General features: G+C 49.9%; 1 protein-coding gene across 13 annotated transcripts in view; it reads left to right on the top strand.

Annotated features, from left to right (window-relative positions):
- The window catches only part of CACNA1C (calcium voltage-gated channel subunit alpha1 C), a 463,540-nt gene that overhangs the window by 51,122 nt on the left and 388,364 nt on the right, over positions 1-24,054 (top strand). Inside the window, exon 1 of one of the 13 annotated variants that reach the window (XM_044940915.2) lies at positions 17,485-18,157. The exons of the other annotated variants lie outside the window; for them this stretch is intronic. Coding sequence (XP_044796850.1) covers positions 18,109-18,157 — 49 coding nt within the window. The 5' untranslated portion in view covers positions 17,485-18,108. Of the gene's footprint in view, positions 1-17,484; positions 18,158-24,054 lie in introns of those variants that run through there. 13 annotated transcript variants of the gene reach the window in all.

Below are 24,054 nucleotides of genomic sequence, written 5' to 3'. Positions count from 1 at the left end.
GTAATTCAGGATGTAATGCCAGTAACGCAGGAGATGTGAGTTCGATCCCTGGGTTGAGACGATCCCCTGGAGAAGGAATTAGCAATCCATTCTAGTATTTTGCCTGGAAAATCCCTTGGACAGAGGAGCCTGGCGGGCTACGGTCCCTGGGATGCCTACAGAGTCAGACATGATTTAGCGAATAAGTAACAATAGCTGGTTAACATACTGTGATAGTTTCAGGTGAACAGCAAAGGAACTCAGGAGTCATATACATGGACTGATTCCCCCCAAACTCCCCTCCCATGTGGGCTACCAAAGGGCACTAAGTGGAGTCCCCTGTGCAGTACAGTAAGTCCTTGTTGGTGATCCACTTTAAATATAGCAGTGCGTACATGTCCATCCCACACTCCCTACTATCCCTTCCCCTCACCCTTCCCGCTGGCAACCATAAGCTCATTCTTGAAGTCTGTGAATCTGTTTCTGTTTTGTAAGTTCATTTGTATCATTTCTTCTTAGATTCCACACATAAAGGATGTCACATGATATTGCTTCTCTTGGTATACCACTCTCTAGGTCCATCTGTGTTGCTGCAAATGACATTAGTTCATTCTTTTTAATGGCTGAGTAATATTCCTTATTGCCAGATTCAGACTTAAATTGAGGAAAGTAGAGAAAACCACTAGACCATTCAGGTATGACCTAAATCAAATCCCTTATGATTATACAGTGGAAGTGACAAATAGATTCAAGGGATTAGATCTGATAGACCAAGTGCCTGAAGAACTATGGACGGAGGTTCATGACATTGCACAGGGGGTGGTGATCAAGAGATGAAATGCAAGAAAAAAAAATGCAAAAGGGCAAAATGGTTGTCTGAGGAGGTCTTACAAACAGCTGAGAAAAAAAAAGAGAAGCTAAAGGGAAAGGAGAAAAGGAAAGTATACCCATTTGAATGCAGAGTTCCAAAGAACAGCAAGGAGAGATAAGAAAGCCTTCCTCAGTGATCAAAGCAAAGAAATAGAGGAAAACCATAGAATGGGAAAGACCAGAGATCTCTTCAAGAAAAATTAGAGGTACCAAGGAAACATTTCATGCAAAGATGGGCTCGATAAAGGACAGAAATGGTAGGGACCTAACAGAAGCAGAAGATATTAAGAAGAGGTGACAAGAATACACAGAAGAACTGTACAAAAAATATCTTCATGACTCAGATAATCATGATGGTGTGATCACTCACTTAGAGCCAGACATCCTGGAATGCAAAGTCAAGTGGGCCTTAGGAGGCATCACTATGAACAAAGCTAGTGGAGATAATGGAATTTCAGTTGAGCTATTTCAAATCCTAAAAGATGATGCTGTGAAAGTGCTGCACTCAGTATGCCAGCAAATTTGGAAAACTCAGCAGTGGCCACAGGACTGGAAAAGGTCACTTTTCATTCCAATCCCAAAGAAAGGGAATGCCAAAGAACAGTCAAACTACCACACAATTGCACTCATCTCACTCACTAGTAAAGTAATGCTCAAAATTCTCCAAGCCAGGCTTCAACAGTACATGAACCATGAACTTCCAGATGTTCAGGCTGGTTTTAGAAAAGGCAGAGGAACCAGAGATCAAATTGCCAACATCAGTTGGAGCATTGAAAAAGTGAGAGAGTTCCAGAAAAACCTCTACTTCTGCTTTACTGACTATGCCAAAGCATTTATCTGTGTGGATCACAACAAACTGTGGAAAATTCTTAAAGAGATGGGACTACCAGAACACCTGACCTGCCTCCTGAGAAATCTGAATGTAGGTCAAGAAGCAACAGTTAGAACTGGACATGGAACAACAGACTGGTTCCAAATCAGGAAAGGAGTATGTCAAGGCTGTATATTGTCACCCTACTTATTTAACTTCTATGCAGAGTACATCATGAGAAACGCTGGGCTGGAAGAAGCACAAGGTGGAATCAAGATTGCTGGGAGAAATATCAGTAACCTCAGATATGCAGATGACACCACCCTTATGGCAGAAAGTGAAGAGGAACTAAAGAGCCTCTTGATGAAAGTGAAAGAGGAGAGTAAAAAAGTTGGCTTAAAACTCAACATTCAGAAAACTAACATCATGGCATCTGGTCCCATCACTTCATGGCAAATAGATGGGGAAACAATGGAAACAGTGACAGACTTTATTTTTGGGGGTTCCAAAATCACTGCAGAGGTGACTGCAGCCATGAAATTAAAATATTCTTGCTCCTTGGAAGAAAAGTTATGACCAACCTAGACAGCATATTAAAAAGCAGAGACATTACTGCCAACAAAATTCCATCTAGTCAAAGCTGTGATTTTTCCAGTAGTCACGTAGGATGTGAGAGTTGAACTATAAAGAAAGCTGAGCAGCAAAGAATTGATGCTTTTGAAATGTGGTGTTGAAGAAGACTCTTGAGAGTCCCTTGGACTGCAAGAAGATCCAACCAGTCAATCCTAAAGGAAATCAGTCCTGAATATTCATTGGAAGGACTGATGCTGAAGCTGAAGCTCTAATACTTTGGCCACCTGATGGGAAGAACTGACTCATTGCAAAAGACCCTGATGCTGGGAAATATTGAAGGTGGGAGGAGAAGGGGATGACAGAGGATAAGATGGTTGGATGGCATCACACACTGAATGGACATGTGTTTGAGTGAACTCCAGGAGTTGGTGATGGACAGGGAGGCCTAGCGTGCTGCCGTCCATGGGGTCGCAAAGAGTTGGACACAGCTGACCAACTGAACTGAACTAAATATTCCAATCATATATATATATATATATATATATATACATACATATACTGCATCTTCTTTATCCATTTCTCTGTTGATGGACATTTAGGTTCCTTCCAAGTCTTGGCTATTGTAAACAATGCTGTTGTATTTTTTCAGATCATGTTTTTCTCCAGATTTATGCCCAAGAGTGGGGTTGTAGGGAACCTAACTTACTCTTGAAATTGTTTGTTAGAAGTTTCAGAGTGCTGAGAAGGGTACACACTGTATGATTCCAATGATATGACATCCCAAAAAAGGCAAAACTACAGAGACTTTACAAAGATCAATGGTGGGCTGGGGGCAAGGTGTGGGTCGGGGATGAATTACAGAGGATTCTTTAGGGCAGTGAAAATTCTCTGCATGCTGCTATTTTGATGCTTAAAGTCATCACACGTTTGTCCAAAACCCCTGGATGTACAGCACTGAGAATGAGCTCTTAGATGATGGAGTCTGGGTGATTGTGGGGGTTGGCATAGGTTCATCCCTGTTAAAACAGGCACCATTCTGTCAGGGGATATTGATAATGGGGGAGGGGTATGTGGGAAATCTCTGCTCCTTCCTCTTGATTTTATTGTAAACTTAAAATTCCCCTTCGCTTCATTTGCTCCTTGGAAGGACTGCAAGCAGATCAGATCAGTCAATTCTAAAGGAAATCAGTCCTGAATATTCACTGGAAGAACTGATGCTGAAGCTCCAATACTTTGGCCACCTGATTCGAAGAGCCGACTCACTGGAAAAGACCCTGATGCTGGGCAAGATTGTAGGCAGAAGGAAAAGGGGACAACAGAGGATGAGATGGTTAGATGGCATCACCTACTCGATGGAGATGATTTGAGCAAGCTCCGGGAGTTGGTGATAGACAAGGAAGCCTGGCGTGCTGCAGTCCATGGGGTCACAAAGAGTCGGACATGACTGAGTGACTGAACTAAAATTGCCCTAAAAAACAAAACAAAGGAAAACAACAAAATAGTTGTTGGTGCACCAGAAATGGCTTCAGGCCCCCCAGAGGGGAGAGAAAGGGCAGAGCAGTCCTCCCCGATGGGGTCCCACTTCCTTGCAGGAGAAAAGAGACCTGAGCAGAGCATCCCCTTTAATGTATTAGTGACCTCGAAGCTGGAAGAGTTCTTTCTTGCAAGGATACGCTGCTGAGAAACAGGACGCTTGAATCATGGCCTTACCTGAAGATTATGTCTCTGTTCCTAGAGACTGAGTCCCTGGGTCAACACGTGGGGCCCTGGGTGTTTGGGGGACAGGCTGGCTTCCTTATATACTCATCGCACACTCTGCGGGCAGACTTTTAATCTTACACCATGGCAGGCTGGCCCCTCCCGGAAGGGTGACCCCTGACACTCCTCAGACCCCGAAGTCTTCAACATTGCTCGCAGACACCCGGTTCTCAGCTCTGCATCACAGACAGTTTTTTCTTATCTGGGTTATTTTGGAATTCTCAGGCACTTAAGACACAGAGTTCAGATTTAAAAATAAGCTGTGGATTTTGGAGGGTTTGTGATAAGCCAAGCACATAAAAAAGGAGAATTGTTGAGATGTGATACCGGAACTACTGCAGGAGATAGCTGGACCTGTGTTTGGGGGGGGGCTAGTGTTTGACTTGTAAGGAACACTCATAGGTCTTCAACCATCCTTTTCCTTCCCCTCATTGTAGGGTCATATCTGGCCTGCGTGGAGTGTCTCCTTTTTCTTGCTGTTCAAGTCACTTCCCAGAGGTCCAGTTCCTGACTGTCGCAGGCCCAGGTGTTTTCGGAGACAAAATCCCTAAATGTGAATTTTGTCAACTAGAGCTTGTAAGAGACAGATGCTAGGGAGGGCAAACAGATAAATCCAGGTATTACAGACGGGACATGGGCAAAGGCAAGGATTACACATCTTATGTAAAGAAACACAGTGTGTGTAGATAGGAAATTGCAAAAGGCAGACACTGTGCGGGATGGTCTGTGGGCCAGAATTAGTCCCTCACACATAACGTGGGCCTCTTACTAGAAAAATAAGAGCCAAACCTTTCACAAAGAGACCCAGCCCCCAAAGAGGGTCTTTTAAGTTAAGTAGCCCCTAAATAGGGCTTCCCAGGTGGCACCAGTGGTAAAGATGCCCCTGCCAATGCAGGAGACATAAGAGACGCTAGTTTGATCCCTGTGTTGGGAAGATTTCCTGGAGGAGGGCATGGCAACCCACTTCAGTGTTCTTGCCTAGAGAATTCTGTGCACAGAAGTGTCTGGTGGGCTACAGTCCAGGGGGTCGCAAAGAGTCAGACACAACTGAGTGACTAACACACTCACACACACACTATTCTAGGAACAGGAAATTTAAAGGCAAGTAGAATATGGTTCTCACCCCTGAGATGCTCAAAGTCCACTCGAAGAGATGGGAGTTAAAGAAATGACCAATAAACAAACAGTACTAAGCGGTATAAGGACTTCCCTGGTGGTCCAGTGGCTATGTTTCCAATACAGGGGAACCAGGTTCGATTCCTGGTCAGGGAACTAGATCCCACATGCCACAGCTAAGACCTGGCACAAATAAATAAACAAATAAAAATATTTTTAAAATAATATAACTGATGTGTCAAGACAGATGACCATAAAGCTCTATGGGGGACAGAGTGGGGGCCTCACCCAGCTGAGCAGGTGGCTTTGAGACTAACAGGAGCCCAAGGATACCAGAGAGGGGCCACATGTGGAGGTTGGAAACCAGGAGGAAGAAGAGAAGAGATGAGGGGTCATTTTGGACCACAGGGCCCCATGGGTAGCAGGGAGCATTCCTGTGCTGGGCCAGCGGATTACCGGCCTTGCATCCCACGAGACATCTTGTGGGCCATGAATTCCGGTGTGTATTGAGAGATGCTTCTTGTGGGGTAGGGTTTATGCAAAGAGCTAGAGAAAGGCAGAGACCCATCTGTCTGCTTGGCCACTTTGTTGAAAGTACAACAGCACTAGATTTTTCTTTCAAGTCGTCCCCTCTTCATTCAACATTTTGCTCCCCAAACGCAGCTGCCCAGCCCAGTGGAGGCTCACCCAGGACCTCAGTCGTGAGAAGGTTGGACCATAAAACTGTTTTTTTTTTAAATCATTCATAATGTGGGCATTTATTGACAACGTACGATGGGAATGCTTTAGCCTCGCACTCACCAAATGGGAGTGACGGTGATGAATCCCCGGAAAGGGAGTTTGCCGAACAATCCATCTCACCGAGACCTTCGCTAAATGCATAGACTTGACAGCAAACAATTTAGCTAATCCAACTCCTACCCCTCTGGGATTTGCTTTCAGGGTTTCATGGGAAATTTTCCAGTGGAAAATGGTTACTTAGATAAAATTACTGAAATTTTATTGCAGGGATGGTTCTCAGAGTCTGGTGTGGGCTGGGTGACGTGGAGACGCTGAGTGCTCTCGACTTTCTGAAGAATTGCTTCAAACAGATAATAGGCTCTTATGCAAAAGATGGAGGCCAACCATTCTGTTTTTCCGAAGTGGGAAATAAGACAAAAAGAAGAGGGCTGGAATTGTGGTTGATGATGTTTAGGTTGGGCCAAGTATGGGTACTGCTGCTACAGAGGGTCACAGATGATGTAAAATCCCACCCTCCCAGTAGTAGATACCCTGCTGTGTCTATATGTCTATTCTCTGTACATCTTCTTTTCTTTTCTTTTTTTAATATTTATTTATTTGGCTGTACCAGGTGGTAGTCGCGGCCGGTGGGATCCAGTTGCCCAAACAGGGATTGAACCTGGGCCCCCTGCATTGGAAGCACAGAGTCTCAGCCACTGGACCCCGCAGGGAAGTCCCTCATGTCACATTTCCATACTAACGATGCTTCTCTTATGCTCAGACCCTTCTCCTGGGGAGTTTGTCAGTTGGTGTCTGAGACTGACACCATGGCTGATAGTCAAAGGCCAGGAGAGACCTAGCCAAAGTCGCACAGCTGGACATGAGCAGATGCAGGCTTTGAACCCAGAGTTCATTCCCATACCTGACCATCATGGCTCCAAGACAGTGACCGAGAACGTGACAGGTTCAGGTTCCCCCCATGAGGCCCAGCTGGACTGCAGAATGGAGAGAAGGAGAAAATTCAATCTCCAATCATTGAAAGAGCAAATACAGGCAGTGAAGTCCCAGAGTCTGTTCCGTTTAACTTTCCCAATGGAAACCACACTGACAAATGGGACGATTCTGTCTTGGAGTGAAGTACAAATAATTAGAGGTCAGAAAGATCCCTCAGGAGTATTTTCAGGGCCAGGTAATTGTTGTTCAGTTGCTAAGTTGTGTCTGACTCTTTGCCACCCTATGGACTGTAGCCCTCCAGGCTCCTCTGTCCATAGGATTTCCCAGGCAAGAATACTGGAGTGGGTTTCCATTTCCTTCTCCAGGGGATCTTCCCAACCCAGGGATCAAAGTGGCATCTCCAGCATTGGCAGGCGGGTTCTTTACCACTGAGCCATGTGGGAAGCCCCCAGGGCCACATGAGTGTGTGCTAAGTCACTTCCGTCATGTCTGACCCTTTGCAACCTTGTCTATGTTAACCTGCCGGGCTCCTCTGTCCATGGGATTCTCCAGGCAAGAATACTGGAGTGGGTTGCCATGCCCTCCTCCAGGGGATCTTCCCCACCCAGGGATCGAATCTGAATCTGTCATGTCTCCTATACTGGCAGGCGGCTTCTCTACCAATAGAGCCACCATAGAGAAACCATAGTTTCTGGGATATTGTGACCATGTGACACTGCTTTCTTTTCTCCAAGAAGCTCAGCATAAAAACCTCAGGAAGAGAGGTAGGTCCTTCAAGATCATGTTGGGAGTGGAAGGTAGAATGAGAAGGGGAACCAGGGCTTTTTACATATTGCCCACACATATACTTAACTGGCACATGCTTGCTGCCAGAAGCCCACCGTCATTCCATATAAATACAGCCTCAGAGGCCAGGCCAGCTCGGGCCTCCCTGGACTTCGAACTGTGCCAATTCCAGAGTCTCCACACCATTTTGCTTGCATAGCCTCTGAAAAGAGTTTTGAAAAATTATGTGTCTCATCATACATTTCAAGTTGACATCCCCATATTTTCATGATAAGTTTAAATGGTTGTAAATGATGTAATTTCTAGTGCTTTGTAACTCTTGACAGTTAAAAGTAAAATAAAATTGTTGCATCATTCTTTAAAAAGTTTCCAGTGGAATATAAACACCGAGCTATTTGAAACCTTCTATTATCCATTCAGAAATATATAAAAGCTCTTTTTTAAAAAAAAAAAAAAGAAAGAAAACAAAGATTTCACATAACTTCTTTTTCTCCTCGGAAACATAGTTCCATTCCATTTCTTCCGTAAAGCTTCACCCTGGTGCAAGATAATTTTGTGCTTGAAAGTCTTTCATTGATCATACTACCCTGACAGAAAAAGAGATATATAAATTATATTTAAATTAAAATAACATTCCTGTGACTATAAGGCTCAGTGCCACAGATTTCTTCCAGGTTGAACTATCATTGCAAATATTATTAGTGTACAATTGAGCAAGGGCTTCCCTAGTGGCTCAAATGGTAAGAATCCGCCTGCCAATGCAGGAAACAAGGTTCAGTCTCTGAGTCGGGAAGATCCTCTGGAGGAGGAAACGGCAACTCACTCCAGTATCCTTGCCTGGAGAATCCCCATGGACAGAGGAGCCTGGTAGGCTATATAGTCCATGGGGTCGCAGAGTCGGATGTGACTAAACAACAACAAAAATTGAGTAAAACAACATTATTATATGATGAGCTTTAAAAGTAGCTATCAATATACAATTTAAATAGTGTCAGAAATGTATCTCTTAAAGAGGTGGGTGACTGGGGGGGTGTGGGGCCTGATTAAAGGAGCCTTTCTAGATAGACATGAGTGTTTCAAATGTCTCTGTCTTTGGTGCCTGGAGGGAGTCACATCACAGGCAGATGGACCTGGAAGGATGGAGGGGGTCAGCGGGGTGACAGGTGTGTCTCTCCTCTGTAGTGGGGGGAGGGATGGCTGAGAAGGGTCAGAAAAGAAAGGACAACCTCTGCCCCAGGTTGTCCTTTGTCCAGTGTTAAGGTTGAGCACATAGGAAATCTGAGGGTCTGGAAACTGATTCCATTAAGACCCATCCAGATACCACGTGGGTTCCTCGAACACATTTGAAGACGCCATAAACCACTGCAAACACTTGGAGCCCACTTGGGGAAGTGTCAGTGTGTACTGATTCACCCACATAAGAATAGTTTTCATCAGTTCGTCAGTATAAATATAGGCATAAATACACCTGTACCTTCAGCAGGCTTAAAGAAGAAAATGAGTTTGGAGGTGTTTTGTCTGTAAAATCAGTCAAAATGGATCCTGTCATTGATATATCTGAAACAAATAAAAACAATGATATGCTACATAAATTATAGATGCTCTCAATATTCCCCCATCACAAAGTCATTATGGTTACAACCTTCCCTCTTATGAATTAGAACCATTGACTGATTTTTATGATGATTGGAATGGAAACCGATTCAACTGATTGGAACTTGGCACATTTCTGATCACCCGTAGGTCACACACAGAGTTGTTGACTTCTGTCAGTCTGCTAGTCAGGACAGGCAATGGTATACATCGCCAGAGACGTCCAGATTTGGGGGGATTCATATAATAAAAGCTTACTTGCCTCTCGTGCTACATGTCCAGATGGGGTCAGTGCCAAGGCTCTCCTTCACAGCCAGTGCTTTCTTCTTTATCTCGCAGCGAGTCCATCTGGATTTCAGGGCAGAAGAGAACAAAGGGGCATTACCGTGGGCTTCTCATGATCTCAGCCTGCAAGGGACACATCCCTGTACTCAGGTACTTTTGGTCAGAACCAGCTGAATAGTGTGTCCAGATACAGGAGAGAAATGAATGTTTCCATGTGGTCAGAGTGGAGGAAAACAGAATATCTTAGGGACTAAACTGCAGTAGAAGTTTATATAGGTGTCACTTGATAAGCAGCATTAGTCAATTCGGGGAAAAAAATTGATCACCAAGGTTTGGTGGCTAATAATGAAATAATGAAGTTCTATTCAATGCAAACAATGACTATAGAAACAGGACTGAACATGAGAGGGGCAGAAAATGTTAATCTGGTATGAAATATGGCAATATGGCAAAACTGGCAAACTGTGAAGGAATGCCGTTGGTTGTCAAGGATGATGGTGACCCAAGACCTCCCTAGGGTAGCGCTGATTCTACAGGGTCATGTGAGGAGATGGTTGGGAGTGCCCTGCCGTGAGTGAAAGCCGCCAGGTTCTTGGTTGCACCAGGCTCCACCCAGCTGTTGAATGGAAGTGATTTGGTAAGTTAACGATGCTTGCCTCCCAGGAGGCATCCTTTCTGTGTGCCGTGTAAGCCCCCAGACTCAGCTCTGCCTGCCTCAGGTGTGTGATGGGGCACTGAACTTCTGTGAGAGTGGTGGTGATCAGTTATAACGCCTCCACCCCCAGGGCTTGGAGAATCACCTTCCCACAGCTTCCCAGAGACAGTGACTGAGCCAGATCTAGTATCAAGTGGGATTAGTCTGAGGGCATTTGGGTTTCCTTCCTGAGGATGTAAATATTTGGAGAGATTCCTATCTGTGTGGCCTGTTTTCATATTTGTGACCCTGCTGGATTTGAGACTTTTAGCCTCCAAAACTGAAAGACAGAAACATGTCTGTCATCTTAAACCACCCAGCAAGCTGTCAGTTTTTGGCAGCCTTAAGACACTAACTTCCCAGGTGGTACTAGTGGTAAAGTACCCGGCTGCCAACGCAGGAGACTTTAGAAATGCAGGTTCAGTCCCTGGTCTGGAAGATTCCCTGGAGAAGGAAATGGCAACCTTCTCCAGTATTATTGCCTGGAGAATCCCATGGACAGAGGAGCCTGGTGGGCTACAGTCCATGGGGTTGAAAAGAGTCAGACACAACTGAAGTGACTTAGTGCGACACGAGACACTAACACATGTGGGAACCTGCGTCCATGGTGGCCTTTAAGCCCCTCAGAAGTGGGCAGCTGGGGATGAAGGGGTCTGTGGGGTTTCTTCTGGAGTCAGCAGGTCACCCACGGGAAACTGACTTCCCTGGGGGCCTTGACGAGAAGCTAAGAAAATAATTTCAAACATTAATCTGCTTTCTTGCATTAGCTTCTCTTTGCAAAAAGCTGTAGACCATGGGGCCCCATTACCTGGTTTTTCAAGGCGGAGTCCCAGCTGGCTGTGTGCCTTGGCCTGGACTGGTGTCCTGCTGATGCAGAATGAGACCCAGATGTGGAGGGTCAGTCCCAGGGGCAGGCCGGCCACCAACCTGCCGCTTTCTGTCTTGGGGTTGAGTCGCTGGAGATCACAAGGGTAGGCCTGTCCTCCCGTTGTTCTCCCTGTTCTCCCTGTGATGTGAGGATGCTGTGAATGAGGGCTGAGTCCCTTCACCTCCAAACACTCTGGCCTCCCCTTAGGGCTGAGTTGCCAGGAGCATTTTCATTCAATTCAATGTGTACAGACAACATGGCTGTAAAATCAGGTTCCAGTCTAGCCTCTGAGGAAGAATGGCCCTACATGGTCCTATGTGGTCCTTCATGGAGGTGAAGAGGTTTGGAGGGCACATGGAAGGAGGGCCATATTATTTGCCTATCACCTTTGTCTGGTCTGAAATGCCCACCCCTCTAAATACTTACACACAGACTATCCTGTGGGTTGGAAATTAAAGACTGAAACATATTCCTAGAAGGTAACTGTTACCTGGAGCTCCTGGCCTCTCTCTTCTGCACAGAATGACTGACACTCTAAGTCATCGCCTTGGAGGGTGAGCATTTGGGCAAAGATGCCGGACAGGTTATTTCTGCAGGAGGCGGCGGCAGCATTTAGTGCTGAGAGGTGGTCAGGGTGGACAGAGGGAGATGACAGGAAGGGACCCGTGGGGCTTTGAGGGGAGGGTTAATCCAGGCTGACTCCTCAGAGGTGTTCCTGGCTGCAGGGGGCTAGTGGGGGTGTGGTTCTGCCCAGTGGTCTGGCTTCCGAAGCTGTGGGCCAGACACAAAGAAAAGAGAAGAGAAACATACCCGTCATCCACCTCGCAAAGAAAGTTACTGTCAACATTTCAGGATGAACACTTTTTAGCCTTTTTCCTAGTTCAAATGCATACTTGCCTTTAGGAGAAAAATGGAATCATAACACACATAAAATTTTATAGGCTGTTTTCTTATAGTGTAAATAGTCTTTGTCCATGTCACTAGTATAATTCCTTGTTGTGGTTCACATCTCTGTATGGGTGCTCCCTGGTTTATACACGAGGCAGGTGACAGCAGAGACTCTGAGGACAGACGGCTGGGTTCAAATCACAGGTTTTCCAGCATTCATCAGCTGTGAAGTGACCCTCATATAACACAGCACAGCCAGCTCTCCATATCCACTGCTGCTGCTGCTGCTAAGTCGCTTCAGGCATGTCCGACTCTGCGCGACCCATAGACGGCAGCCCAGGTTCTGCCATCCCTGGGATTCTCCAGGCAAGAACACTGGAGTGGGTTGCCATTTCCTTCTCCACAGTAGCCTGTAAAACAGGAGTAATGGTGCTTCCCTCATAGGATTGTTCTGAGGAGCAAATGACTAAAAATCTTTTCTAAAAAACTTGAACTATAGTTAATTCACAATATTGTGTTAGTTTCAGGGGTACAGAAAGTGATTTCATTATATACATATATATGTATGTATCTATTCTTTTTCATATTCTTTTCCATTTATGGTTTATGACAGGATATTGCCTATAGCTACCTGTGCTATACAGTAGGTCCTTATTAGTTACCTGTTTTGTATATGATAGTGTAGATGTGTCTGTCTCAACCTCCCAATTTATCTCTTCCCTCTTTGCCCCTGGTAACCATAAGTTTGTTCTCTCAGGCTGTGACTCTATTTCTGTTTTGTAAATAAGTTCATTTGTACCCTTTTTAAGCTTCCACATGTAAGTGTTATTATATGATATTTCTCCTTCTCTGTCTGACTTACTTCCCTAAGTAGGATAGTTTCTAGGTCCATCCACATCACTGCAAATGCCTTTATCTCATTCTTTTTTATGGGCAAGTAATATTCCCTTGTGTAAAGTACATAAATATACCACATCTTCCTTATCCATGCTGTTGATGGACCTTTAGTTTTCTTCCATGTCTTGGCTATTACAAATAGTGCTGCTTTGAACACTGGGGTGCATGTATCATTTGAATTAGAGTTTTCATCCTTTCTGGATATATGCCCAGGAGTCGGATTGCTGGATCATATGGTAACTCTATTTTTAGTGTTTTGGGAACCTCCATACTGTTTTCCAGGCTTCCCAGGTGGCACAGTGGTAAAGAATCTGCCTGCCAATGCAGGAGATGCAAGAGATGCAGGTTTGATCCCTAGGTTGGGAAGATCCCCTGGAGTAGGAAATGGCAACCCACTCCAGTATTCTTGCCTGGAAAATCCCATGGACAGAGGAGCCTGGTGGGCTACAGTCCACGGGGTCACAAAGAGCTGGACGCGACTGAGCGCACAGCATACTGTTTTCGATAGTGGCTGCTACAATAATTTCTTACTATTTTCATCTAACCAACCTTTTATGCTGGGTATTTAGATTGTTTCCAAGTTTTTCACTCTTACAAATGTATTGTAATTAACAAATTCAGTGCACTCTTAATTGCTTCCAAAAAAAAATTTTGTGATCACTTTAAGGAATCTTTTCCAGAATGAATCATGCACTCAACATACAGTGAGCGTCCCTGTACACCAAGCATTAGACTCACACAAAGAAAAATGAACACAGTTCTCTTTCTGAAGACATTTAAGATGTAGTGGGAAGAGGGCTGGAGAAAAGGCACCTTCGCATCCAGATACTACACCATACACCACACTGGAAGAGTGCTTGTCTGTAGCACCCGCCCAGGAGAGCAGAGGCGAGAGCCTCACCGGAGGGTACAGTCAGGTCATGAAAGACAGAAAGATCCCTCCTCGGCTCCCACCGCCTCCCAAACCCCAGTAGGAATTCGGGATGGCTTCTGTTTGTCACGTTGAGAATCTGTTCCCTGGAAAGGGAGCACCCAGGGCTGTGTTCCAAAGTGAGAAGCTGAGATATGGGTGCTCGTTGCAAGACCAAATATTTAGAAAGTACCTTTTTCTGGAAGGCAAAGAACACGTTTCACAGCTGAAAAGAGAAGTGAAAAACGAAACTGGAGAGGCATGAAGGTAATATTTACTTGCTAGATTTACATGGCGCCTACCTGGAGAAAAGCCTGGCTGTAAATCCTGCCAGTGCCCCTGACACGGGGCACCAGCTCTCAGTTACCCAGCTCCCTGTGAACCCCCTAAGGCATTCTTTGCAATCATTTTGTTGTGGTTGCTCAGTCGCTGAGTCATGTCTGATTCTTTGTGACCCCACAGGCAACAATGAAGATAAATAAAAATAAATAATAAACAAATTAAAAAAAAGAGTTCACAGAGTGAGTGGGTTATCATTTATTCCAAAACCCAAAGATAGGTTTTCATCTTTAATTCTCATCTTCTAGCTACTGTATTGTTGTTTAGTCACTCAGCAGTATCTGACTCTTTGCCACCCCATAAACTGCAGCATGCCAGGCTTCCCAGTCCTTCACTATCTCCCCAAGTTTGCTCAAACTCATGCCCACTGTGTTGATGATGCCATCCAACCATCTCATCCTCTGTCACCTGCTTCTCCTCCTGCCTTCTATCTTTCCCAGCATCAGGGCCTTTTCTAATGAGTCAGCTCTTCGCATCAGGTGGCCAAAGTATTGGAGCTTCAGCTTCAGAATCAGTCCTTCCAATGAATATCAGGGTTGATTTCCTTTAGGAGTGACTGATTTGATCTCCTTGCTGTTCAAGAGATGCTCAAGAGTCTTCTCCAGTGCCACAGTTTGAAAGCATCAATTCTTCTTTGTGCTCAGCCTTTCTTATGGTCCAACTCTCATATCCATACATGACTACTGGAAAAACCATACCTTTGACTATATGGACCTTTGTAGGCAAAGTAATGTCTCTGCTTTTTAATAAGCTGTCTAGGTTTGTCATAGCTTTTATCCCAAGAAGCAAGTGTCTTTTAATCATTTTAAGCAATCATTTTACTGTCACTGGAGTCAGATCCTCCTGGGCTAAGTCCAGGCTCCACAGTTTACCAACTGAATGACTCTGGACACACAGTCACTAAGCCTCAGTTTCCATATCTGTAAAATGGGGATGGCACTCACAACAGTAGCACCAGCGTTATCCTTGCACTGAGGATGAAAGGAAATAACGTGATGGAACACTTGTCACAGCCCAGCCCACTAAGCACTGTCCAATATTGTCATTATTCCTGTACTGCAGTGTGTAGAGGGGTGCAAAACAATTTTAGTATTAGTTCAAACAAATAAACTGGTGCACGGGCCTCTGAAACACAGCCTATGGTGGTGCACTCTAAAGCTAAATGGAATGGATCTTTGGATTTGTGTCGTTTCTGATTTTTCTCTCTTAGCTTAAAAATTGAGTGTGAACACACCAGAATGGTAAAGATGCCAGATTTCTCTCCTAACCAACCAAATCTAGACCACTGTTCACAGTAGAATGAAAAAGATGGATAGAGCTTAATACCTCTCACAGGGGCCTCGGCATTGTAAGCTGGGGCCCAGACCCGTGGCCCAAGGAATGGGGCTCAACCGGTGAGGATTCAGACACGAATCCGGGTGCCTGCAGAGGCATTTTGATGCATACTGTGGTGGCATCTTAGGGACTCTTTCCACACTTTTATTAAGTTAACTACCCTCTGCCAGACATCGTTCTGTACACTTGAGATAAACTGGCATGCAAAGAGCACAGAGTTCCCTGCCCTCACGGGGTTTACATTTTAGTGGGGGAAACAGTCAATAAACCATGCAATAAATGAATAAGTAGACTATACGGTATGTTACACATGGATTAAACAAAAAAATTAAAAGTGGAGGAAGGGGAGATTGAGGGCTCTGGAGGGGCTGCTAGGTGCAGTGGGAGATTGACTCCAGGACCTCTGTGTATGCTGAAATCCGTGGGTTCTCAAGCTCCTTTTACAAAAAGGTGTTTGGCTGTTCCAGGTATCTGCGATTGCATTTTGGCGTTCTGTATTCGCGGCTCCACAGGCGCGGAACCATAGATGAACCATAGATCCATCCGCGGATCCGCTCTACTAAGTGGGGTGGTCAGGGTGAACCTCGCTGAGAAAGTGCGATTTGAGCGAAATCTTGAAGAAGATGAGGGGTTTCATCAGGTAGATAGCTGGGGGGGGGGGGGGGGTGTTGCAGGCAGGGCGGGCAGCTAGAGCAAAGGACTCCCAGGGTGTGTGAGTGAGAAGGAGAAGGAAGGGTGTCCTGCAGAGCCTAGGGGCGCACAGCGGAGGGGGTGAAGCTGATCAGGGACGCCAGAGAAGAGGCAGTGAGGGCGCCTGGACTCACCGGGTGCGGGTCCCTGGAGGCTGCCCTGAGGGCCTGGCTTTTTCTAAGTGCACAGGGAGCCCCTGCTCGGGGGGTAGGGGCGGGGGTAGAGGTAGGTGTGGTTGCAAAGAGAGGTGCTGACACGGGACCCTTTAGGTGCTGTTTTGAGAAGATACCCAAGGAGAGGAGGGCTTCGAAGGGGGACAGACCCTCTGCAGGAGCTCAGGCTGGGGTTGCTGCGGGGGCACTGAGAAGTGGTCACATTCGAGAGTCTTCGGGATTTCCCGAAGGACCGGATGAGAGAAAGCAATCAAGAACCACTCCAGATCTTTGGGCCCATCAACTGAGAGACGGGGAGCCTGCTGAGGAGCAGGTTTTGCACAGAAAACAAGGAATTCCACATTGGATCTGTTGGGTTTTGAGATGCCTGAGCGGAGACTGAGTTGGCCGTGTAGCCTGGTATTCAGGAAGACAGGTCTGGGCTGGACACACAAATCTTGTCACACCACGGACACGGGAGATGGATGGGCTCCCCCCGCGGGGAGAAGGGCGGCTGGGGAGTGAGGGTCTGAGAGTAGGAAGCCGGGCGTTTTCCCAAGTGGGAGCTGTAGGCGCCCCTGCCAGGGCCCATGCAGCCCACTGTCAGGAGCCCGGGCCTGCAGGGGGTGCCATGGACCTTCCGTGGCTGCCTGAGGACGGGGAGAAAGGTCCGCCGCTCCGGAAGGAAAGCGCTCCGTGGATTCCCGCCGGAGTGGCAGAAATAATTAAGAGAAGAAGGTAAGGATCTCGAGTAGCACACGTGCTCCGGTGCCTCGGAGGAATTAAGAAACCCCGGTCTATTAATCTGCTCAGACATCTGGGCACCGCTGCCTCGCCAGGAGGCTCCGCCCCTCGGGCCCTCTCTCCCTGCCCTGTCTCTCCCCATCCTCGCCTCTCCACGCCACTCGTGCAACCACCCTGGTCCTAATCGATCAAACAGAGCCTTGGCATCGCGGCTCCTCTTGCTCAGTGGCCTGACCCGCCGAGACTCTAGGTGGGCTGATGGCAGCCCCTCCTAGAATTGCGCGCCCGAGGCCTCGCCGCCTTGGCGCCCGCGCAGGACGTGGGGGCTGGGGCGGGGCGCGAGGGGTGTGTCTGGACAGCATGTGGGCCGAGGCGCGGGCGATCGGGCGAGCTGGGGCTCTAGCCGGGCTCGAGTCGGCTCCGCGCGCCCCGCGCCGTGCGCCCCGCGCCGTGCGCCCGGCCCCGCGCGCCGCCGCCACATCTGGAAGCGTTCAGCGCGTCCGCCTGGGGCGCGCCGGGCGGGCGGGCGGGCGGGGCGGCGGGCCGCGGGGTGAGCGCCGCGCTCCGCGCTCCTGCCCGCGGCTCCCTCTCGCCGCCTCTGCAGAAACAGCTCCTGCCAGAGCGGCGCGCGGCGCGGCCCGGAGCGGCGGCGCCTTCCTGCCTCCTCGCCCTCGGGACTCGCCGGACCTTCGGGCAGAGAAAGCGGAGCCGGGCCGGGGAAGACGCGCCGACTGCGGGCGGAGACGGTTCGGGCCGGAGGCCGGCGGGCCCTCCCCCTGCCCTGGGGTCCGCGCGCCCCTCTCCCCTTCCGCCTCCTCTCGCTCTGCCTCCCGATTTATTTTCTCAAATGCTGTGGCCGCCAGAGGTGCGGCGCTGAATTCTTGAAAGGGGCCCGGATGTGCTGAGGATGCGTTACAGCCCCGCTGAAGGAGGCAGGAGTGGAAAGGAGCGGTTTCTGGTGTTTGATGCAATGATGGGGATCAGGTAATCGTCAGAGGTAAAGAAGAGCTGCTGCAGACCCACGGCTTCCTCGATTCTGCACGAGAACCACCGGCCGGGAGCAGGGATCAGGGCAGACCCGCTCGGGGGTGTTTGACATTTCCTCCTCTTCGTGGCTTCTTCTCCTGCTCACACGATTCTTGGTCCATGGTCAATGAAAACACGAGGATGTACATTCCGGAGGAGAACCACCAAGGTAAGGCTGGACCCCGCCGCCGCGCCCGCCGGCCTCGCCCGCGCGTCCTTCTCCCGGAGCGGCCGGGGGCCCGCGGGACCCGGGCCGAACCGAGCGGAAAATCCCCGCCCCTCCCCCGCCGGCGCCCGCGGGCCCCCCGAGCCGCGCGTCCGGAGAAATTCCGGGCGAGGGGAAAAGTTCCCAAGTGTCTGCTCCGGCCTCGCTGTCTCGCGCTCGCCAGGGGAGCCCGACTGCCCGGCCGGCGACGCCCCAGCCCGGCGGGCCGGGGTCCTCGCCTCGCCCGGGCGCGGCTGGGAGCGCGCGCGCGCGCGCGCGCCCCGTACCAGGCCGGCCGGCGCCCCCGCCCGCTGCCCGGCGCCCGGGCCCCGCGCCCCCGCCCGGGCAGCGCGCTCCAGGGGGCGGGTAGGAGCCGAGAGACGACTGTGAGTCTCGGCGCCTCTCCCTTTCCTTCTCCCCCTCTTTCCCTCTCCCTGTGTTCCTCTTCTCGGCTCACCTACACCCTCCCACCTCTCTGCAGCCACTGACCCCGCGCGCCCACGCCCCGTGTGTTATTCGCACCCACATGCGGGCTAGCACCTGAGGATGTCAGCGGGGGTTAGAAATCGGGCGGTGTGTGGGCCCTGCTTTCTCATGTTTTAAGGCAATAATAAAGGGTGTGCCGAGCTCACGCGGCTGTACACTGTCGCCCAGTGTTTTCCAGCGTCTCCATCCTTGGCATCAAGTGTCAGCCGCTCCCCCTGCGAAGGGGGAAGGCTTTCAGGCAACTCCCCGCTTCCTGGAAACTTTCTCCCTCATCCCCCCCCCCTCCCCCCCGCCGCCCATATTAACAAGTTATTATTTTTTGGCACTGCTCAGCAATTAAGGTCAAGATGGAGCGGAGAGGGCCGGTCTTGCTGGAGTGTGGCCGCCTCCAGCTTCGGCTGGGCCTCCCCTGTGGCTTCCTCTGCCTCTGGGTGCAGGCTCTGCCTCGCCTCTCCCAGTTTCCCAAGCCTCCCTATTTATATGCTTCCTTGCAACCTCTTCCTTCTCAGTACCTGTCGCTGTTGGTCCTGCTACTTCCTGGGCACATCAGGTGCTCCTGTGAGGACAGCCTGGTGGTTTTTGTCTCCGTCTCTCCTTTCCAGCCTCCTCCTTCCTTTGGCCCCCAGCCTCACCCTTAGCGGGCAGAGTCCCTACCCTTTTGGAGCCAGAGGCTGCCAGGCAGCTTCCCTGGGCTCCGTCCAACCTGAAACTGATCTCCAGCTTGGGTGGCCGTGGGGAGACTGTGGCCTCTTTTGGTGGAAACGATTGTGTCAAGGGCCATGGATTCTAGGGTGAGCCATGGCTTTCGGGTCAGGAGAGCAGCTCTGTCCCCTGTCCCACCCCTCACCTGTTCTGCTGTGCCCCTCCTGATGGAGTCCTGGACAGATTCAGAGGGAGGCGGGAGCGACACAAAAGAAAGGATGATGTCTGTGAAGAGCGGAGGGGGGTAGGTTTCTGCCCTCGGGGCTCCCGGCTCAGTCCAGGCAGCCTTGAAGTGGAGCACCCAGTGGCCACATCCTGGCTGTCACCCACAATGGCAGTGACCTGTAGTCATGATTGTTATTCACGTGGCAATAATCCTCAGCAGTTCCTAGGGCCCCCTTTCTGTGCAGGACAAATCCTTTTTGGCCCTTTTCCTTCTTCCTTTTGCTCCCCCCAATCCCCCAGCGCCTCCTCCCCTCCCGCCTGCGGGGAGCAGACATTCAAAGTAGGAGCCGAGGCCCTGTGAGGTCTGCGAGGAAGATGGAGGGGCGGGCAGCAGGGCGCGTGGCCGGGCGCGCTGCCTTCCCAGCCACACGCCACAAACGCTATGGCAACCTGGATCCCAGTCCTCTCCCTTGAAGCCGCAGTGATTATATAATTCTCAGAGCAGTTTTGCCTCCTTTCCTGGACGTGGTTCTCAGGTGTGAGAGCACCAGGACCCCCGTCTTCCTGCTGTCTTCTCCCTCCCACCCACCCCATCCTTGGCATTGCCGGGGTCTTCCTGGGGCAGGAGGCGAGGAGGAGGGGCAGACCTGGAGGAGCAGGAGCGTCTGCCAGGAAGGGCTGGCTGTGGCTTCAGAAATAACGGGGCAATGGAACATGCCCAGGGTCAGGGTTTCAGGACCTGAGAGGCCGGAGGAGCGGATGATGACGTCGGGTGGGTGGTGACAGCCAGAGTGGAGGGCCGGAGAAGTTGCCAGGGCTGGGGGTTACACCCTCCTCTTCCCATCGCTTAGTGCATGGGCCCTTTCGCCCTGGTTTGCAGTGCTGTGTGTGTGGTGGTGGGGCGGTCAGGGTGTGGAGAGGGGGGTCAGCATGTTCGAACAGCCTGCAGGTACCCCGAGGGCTGGCCCCCGACCCCACGTCCAGACTGGAAGGGGCTCGTGGGCCTCCCCTCACCTCCATCTCCCATCTGCTCTGGTCGCTCGCCAGCCTCCCACTTTTCTGGGCTGATTTTCCATTGCAGGCTCCAGCTAGCAAATGAGTTTCTTAATAGTCAACCATTTAACAAATAAAACATCAGAATGTCCCTTATCTGCTGGAGATGAGGCAGAGGGGGAGGCGTGTTCTGGGAGTGGAAGACACACCGTGCTTTTCTTTTCAAAGTGGGACTTACCGATGCGGCAGGACAGTCCTCATCGTAATAAAGTGATAGTAATCACGGTCAGGGGTCGGAGGGCATTGTTACCTGCACCCCAACTTGTGCAGGTTGAAGAAGGGGTGACATTAGCTTCTCTTTCTCAGGTTCTGTGTGGAGGAACCCGGAGAAAAGGGCTTTTAAGTTTCCAAATACCGTCCCTAGTACCACTCAGACACTTTGCAGTGTATCAGAGTACTAGACAATCGAATCTGTTACAAGAATCAATTATTCATTATTTCCACGGAGCACATGCTAACAGTATTTAAATGTGCGCGCATGCACACACACACACACACACACACACACACACACTGAATAAAGAAGAGCTATTTTAAATAGATTACACAAGAGCCTAATGCCCTCTGGGGACTTGGTACATGGCAGACAGGAAGACTGGTGATGTAGTCCCCGCACCGTTGCATACCTGTGCCTCACGTTGGGCAAACGGTCCTCTACAGGTTGATGCTACGGGTACAGGAGATGGTGAGCCATTGACCCATGAGTCTTGGAGATGGCTTGGGACTCTTTCTTCAGTTTTCTCTGTGACTTAGAACTGCCTGAGGTGGGTTCTTCTGGGTGTAAGCCGGATGCAGAAGGAGACCCAGGGGCATCCCGGGTCAGGGTCTGAGGGCCTGCTGATCTTTGTGTCCCCCACCTCCTAGCACAGCCTTGACCCTGGGGGGATGAAAGCAGCCCCCAGACCAGAGGGGCTGTGCTTCCTGCCTCTTCCAGGAGGTGGTGCTCCAGGGTCTGGGCGTCAGGAGGGGCACCTGCAGTGGGGGGCACAGGTGAGGGCAACCTGGCTGCTGTGCCTCGTAGGCGTACCTGCCCCAGGGCAGAGGCCCGGAAGACGGGTGCCACGCTGTACACGTGATGCGCCCTCACCAACCCCCTTCCCTCTCTGGTACTGAATCCACTTTGGATTTCTCCCACCCCATCGTTCCTCCTGCCCCAGCCCTGCAATGACCTCTAGCACAGGCAGCATCCTCTAGGCTGAACCTGTCACGGCCCTGTATTAACATCCTCCCTGTACATGTTTCCTCCCCAGATTAATCTCACCAGGGCTTGGTGACCTGAGGGGCTGGTGGGTCTGGCCGGCCTGAGGCCCTGCTGGAGTGTGGGGCTGGGAGGGGCTGGCCTATGGGGTTGCTCAAAGGCAAGAAGACATTCCCCTAGATTTATTAGGGGAAAAACACAGAAACAAGTGGGTATACACTCCACAGTTGATCTCTGTTTATGAGTCTGGCTGGTGTCCTGCTGGGAATGGCAGCAGAGCTCCTGAGACCTCGGGTAGGAAGTGGCTGAGGTCTGTTCTGCTTCTCAGCACTGGGTCCCTGCCCCCTCCCCTCCCCCTCACCGTGTTCTCTTTCCCATCCCTTTCTTTGCTCCACCTCCTAGCATAGCCTTGACCCTGGGGGGATGAATAGGTAAGTTCCCAGGGTCCAACCTGACAGTGAGAGTGAGGGGCTGCAGCACCCGCCCCTCCTGGCCCAAGACCCTCTGGCTGGGGTCGGAGGTCACTCACTGGTGACCTGTCAGCTGACAGCTCCTCACGGGGACTCTCGAGTCCGTGCTCCGCGTTCGAAATCGGGAGACAATTTTATTTTCCAGTGTGGACTGACGGCTGCTGGTTGGGGGACTTTCCCGGCAGTCCTGTGGTTAAGACGTGGCCTTCCAGTGTAGGGGCGGGGTGCGGGTTCAATCCCTGGTCAGGAAGCTGAGGACCCACATGCCTCCGGGCCAAAAATCCAAAACAAAAAACAGAAGCAATATTGTAACAGATTCAATAAAGACTTTAAGAATGGTGCACATCCCCCCCAAAAAAACTTAAAAAAAAAATCTTAAAAAAAAAAAAGGAATCAGATGGATTGTTTGGGAAACACCTGGAGACTTAACAACAAGACTAATTAGCAAGATAATCGCCCTGATTGAGTCTGTTTCTAGGTTCTGTCCTCACTGTTGCCTAAGTCTGTCGTGGGCTCTGAGGATGAGAGCAGAAGACTGATTGGAAAAAAATGTTTTAAATGGCATGGGGAATTGTTTTGCAAAATATCAGGTGCTAAATATTTAGTGACATAAGTGCTAAGCGTTCTGATAATGAAGCAACACTCCCAGCCACGACTGTCATTATTAAAATAATTTAGTAAACACCTGTTTCGATGAACCTCAAGGTTATATACTGTACGAAACAAGTAGATGTGACAGGATCCCTCTGGGGAAATGGAGGGCCTTCAGCGCTGTTTCCAAGTCGGGTGCAGGGACTCTCTGGAATTCACGGTGGGAGGAGCAGGGCGGGGGCTGGCAGGACTCCTGTGTTGTGGGGCCCAGGTCCCAGATGGGTACCCCTTGCTTGAGGCCAGGCCTTGACCTGGGGCCCCTGGGGCCTTGCCACCTCTTTGCTGGGTGAGATGGGGTGGGAGCCCTGGAGGGCAGAGCTGGGAGGGGACTTGGGCCTCAGGGGCTGCAGGAGGAGGCCCAGCTCCCTGGGGTGTCTGGGAGCATGTGGGGCTCACAGCTGCTACATGTGGGACTGAATTCACCTAGGTGGGGATTTACAGGACAGAGTGGGGCGGTTTGGGCCTGCAGCTCAGGAGACAAAGAGAGGTTGAAAACAGGCCCTCACCTCCCCAGAGCCCTCGGGGACCTGGCTCTGAATGGAGGTGAGGAAGAGGAGGCCTAACTAGTCGGAACCGAAACCCCTCAGTCCTGTCCCCAGGCCCCAGACAGCTTTTCATCACAGGGCTGCTTCCCAGTTGTCCTCTGGTGTGCGTGTGTGAGTGTGTAGGGAGAGGGAGGGGGCCGTTCCACACTCATGTTCTCTGAAGGGTTGTCAAGCAGACCTAGAATAAATGCATGTCTCTTCGGGAATTTACTTTCCAGGATCAGAAGATTTTACGGGCAAGAGAAACGGTAGGAACCAACGCCATTCCCAGATGAGCAAACAGGCCCTTGCAGGGTCACTCAGGAGAGTCGGGCCTGGAACCCACCTCCATTCTCCATCCTCCTGCCGTCTCTGGACCTACTCGGTGCACACCGATGCTCTAAGAGCATTGCTCAGGGTTTCTGGTTAGACTTTGCCTAATAAACTTCTTGCCCTCCCCCATCCCTCTCCCGACCCTGCTTTTGTTCTCGCTAAAGTCTTTTCTGAGATAGTAGATTTAGAAACAGACTTGGGGTTATCTTTTATTGGAAAGGTTTAAACATTTCTTAGATGACAGAGTAAAAGTTCGTGCATGTCCACAAGAAACTCCTA

The sequence above is a fragment of the Bubalus bubalis genome, chromosome 4, assembly GCF_019923935.1.
Source record: "Bubalus bubalis isolate 160015118507 breed Murrah chromosome 4, NDDB_SH_1, whole genome shotgun sequence".
NCBI classification, from domain to species: domain Eukaryota; kingdom Metazoa; phylum Chordata; class Mammalia; order Artiodactyla; family Bovidae; genus Bubalus; species Bubalus bubalis.
Note: the sequence above shows the minus strand (reverse complement) of the source record. Positions and strands in the feature narration are given on the sequence as shown.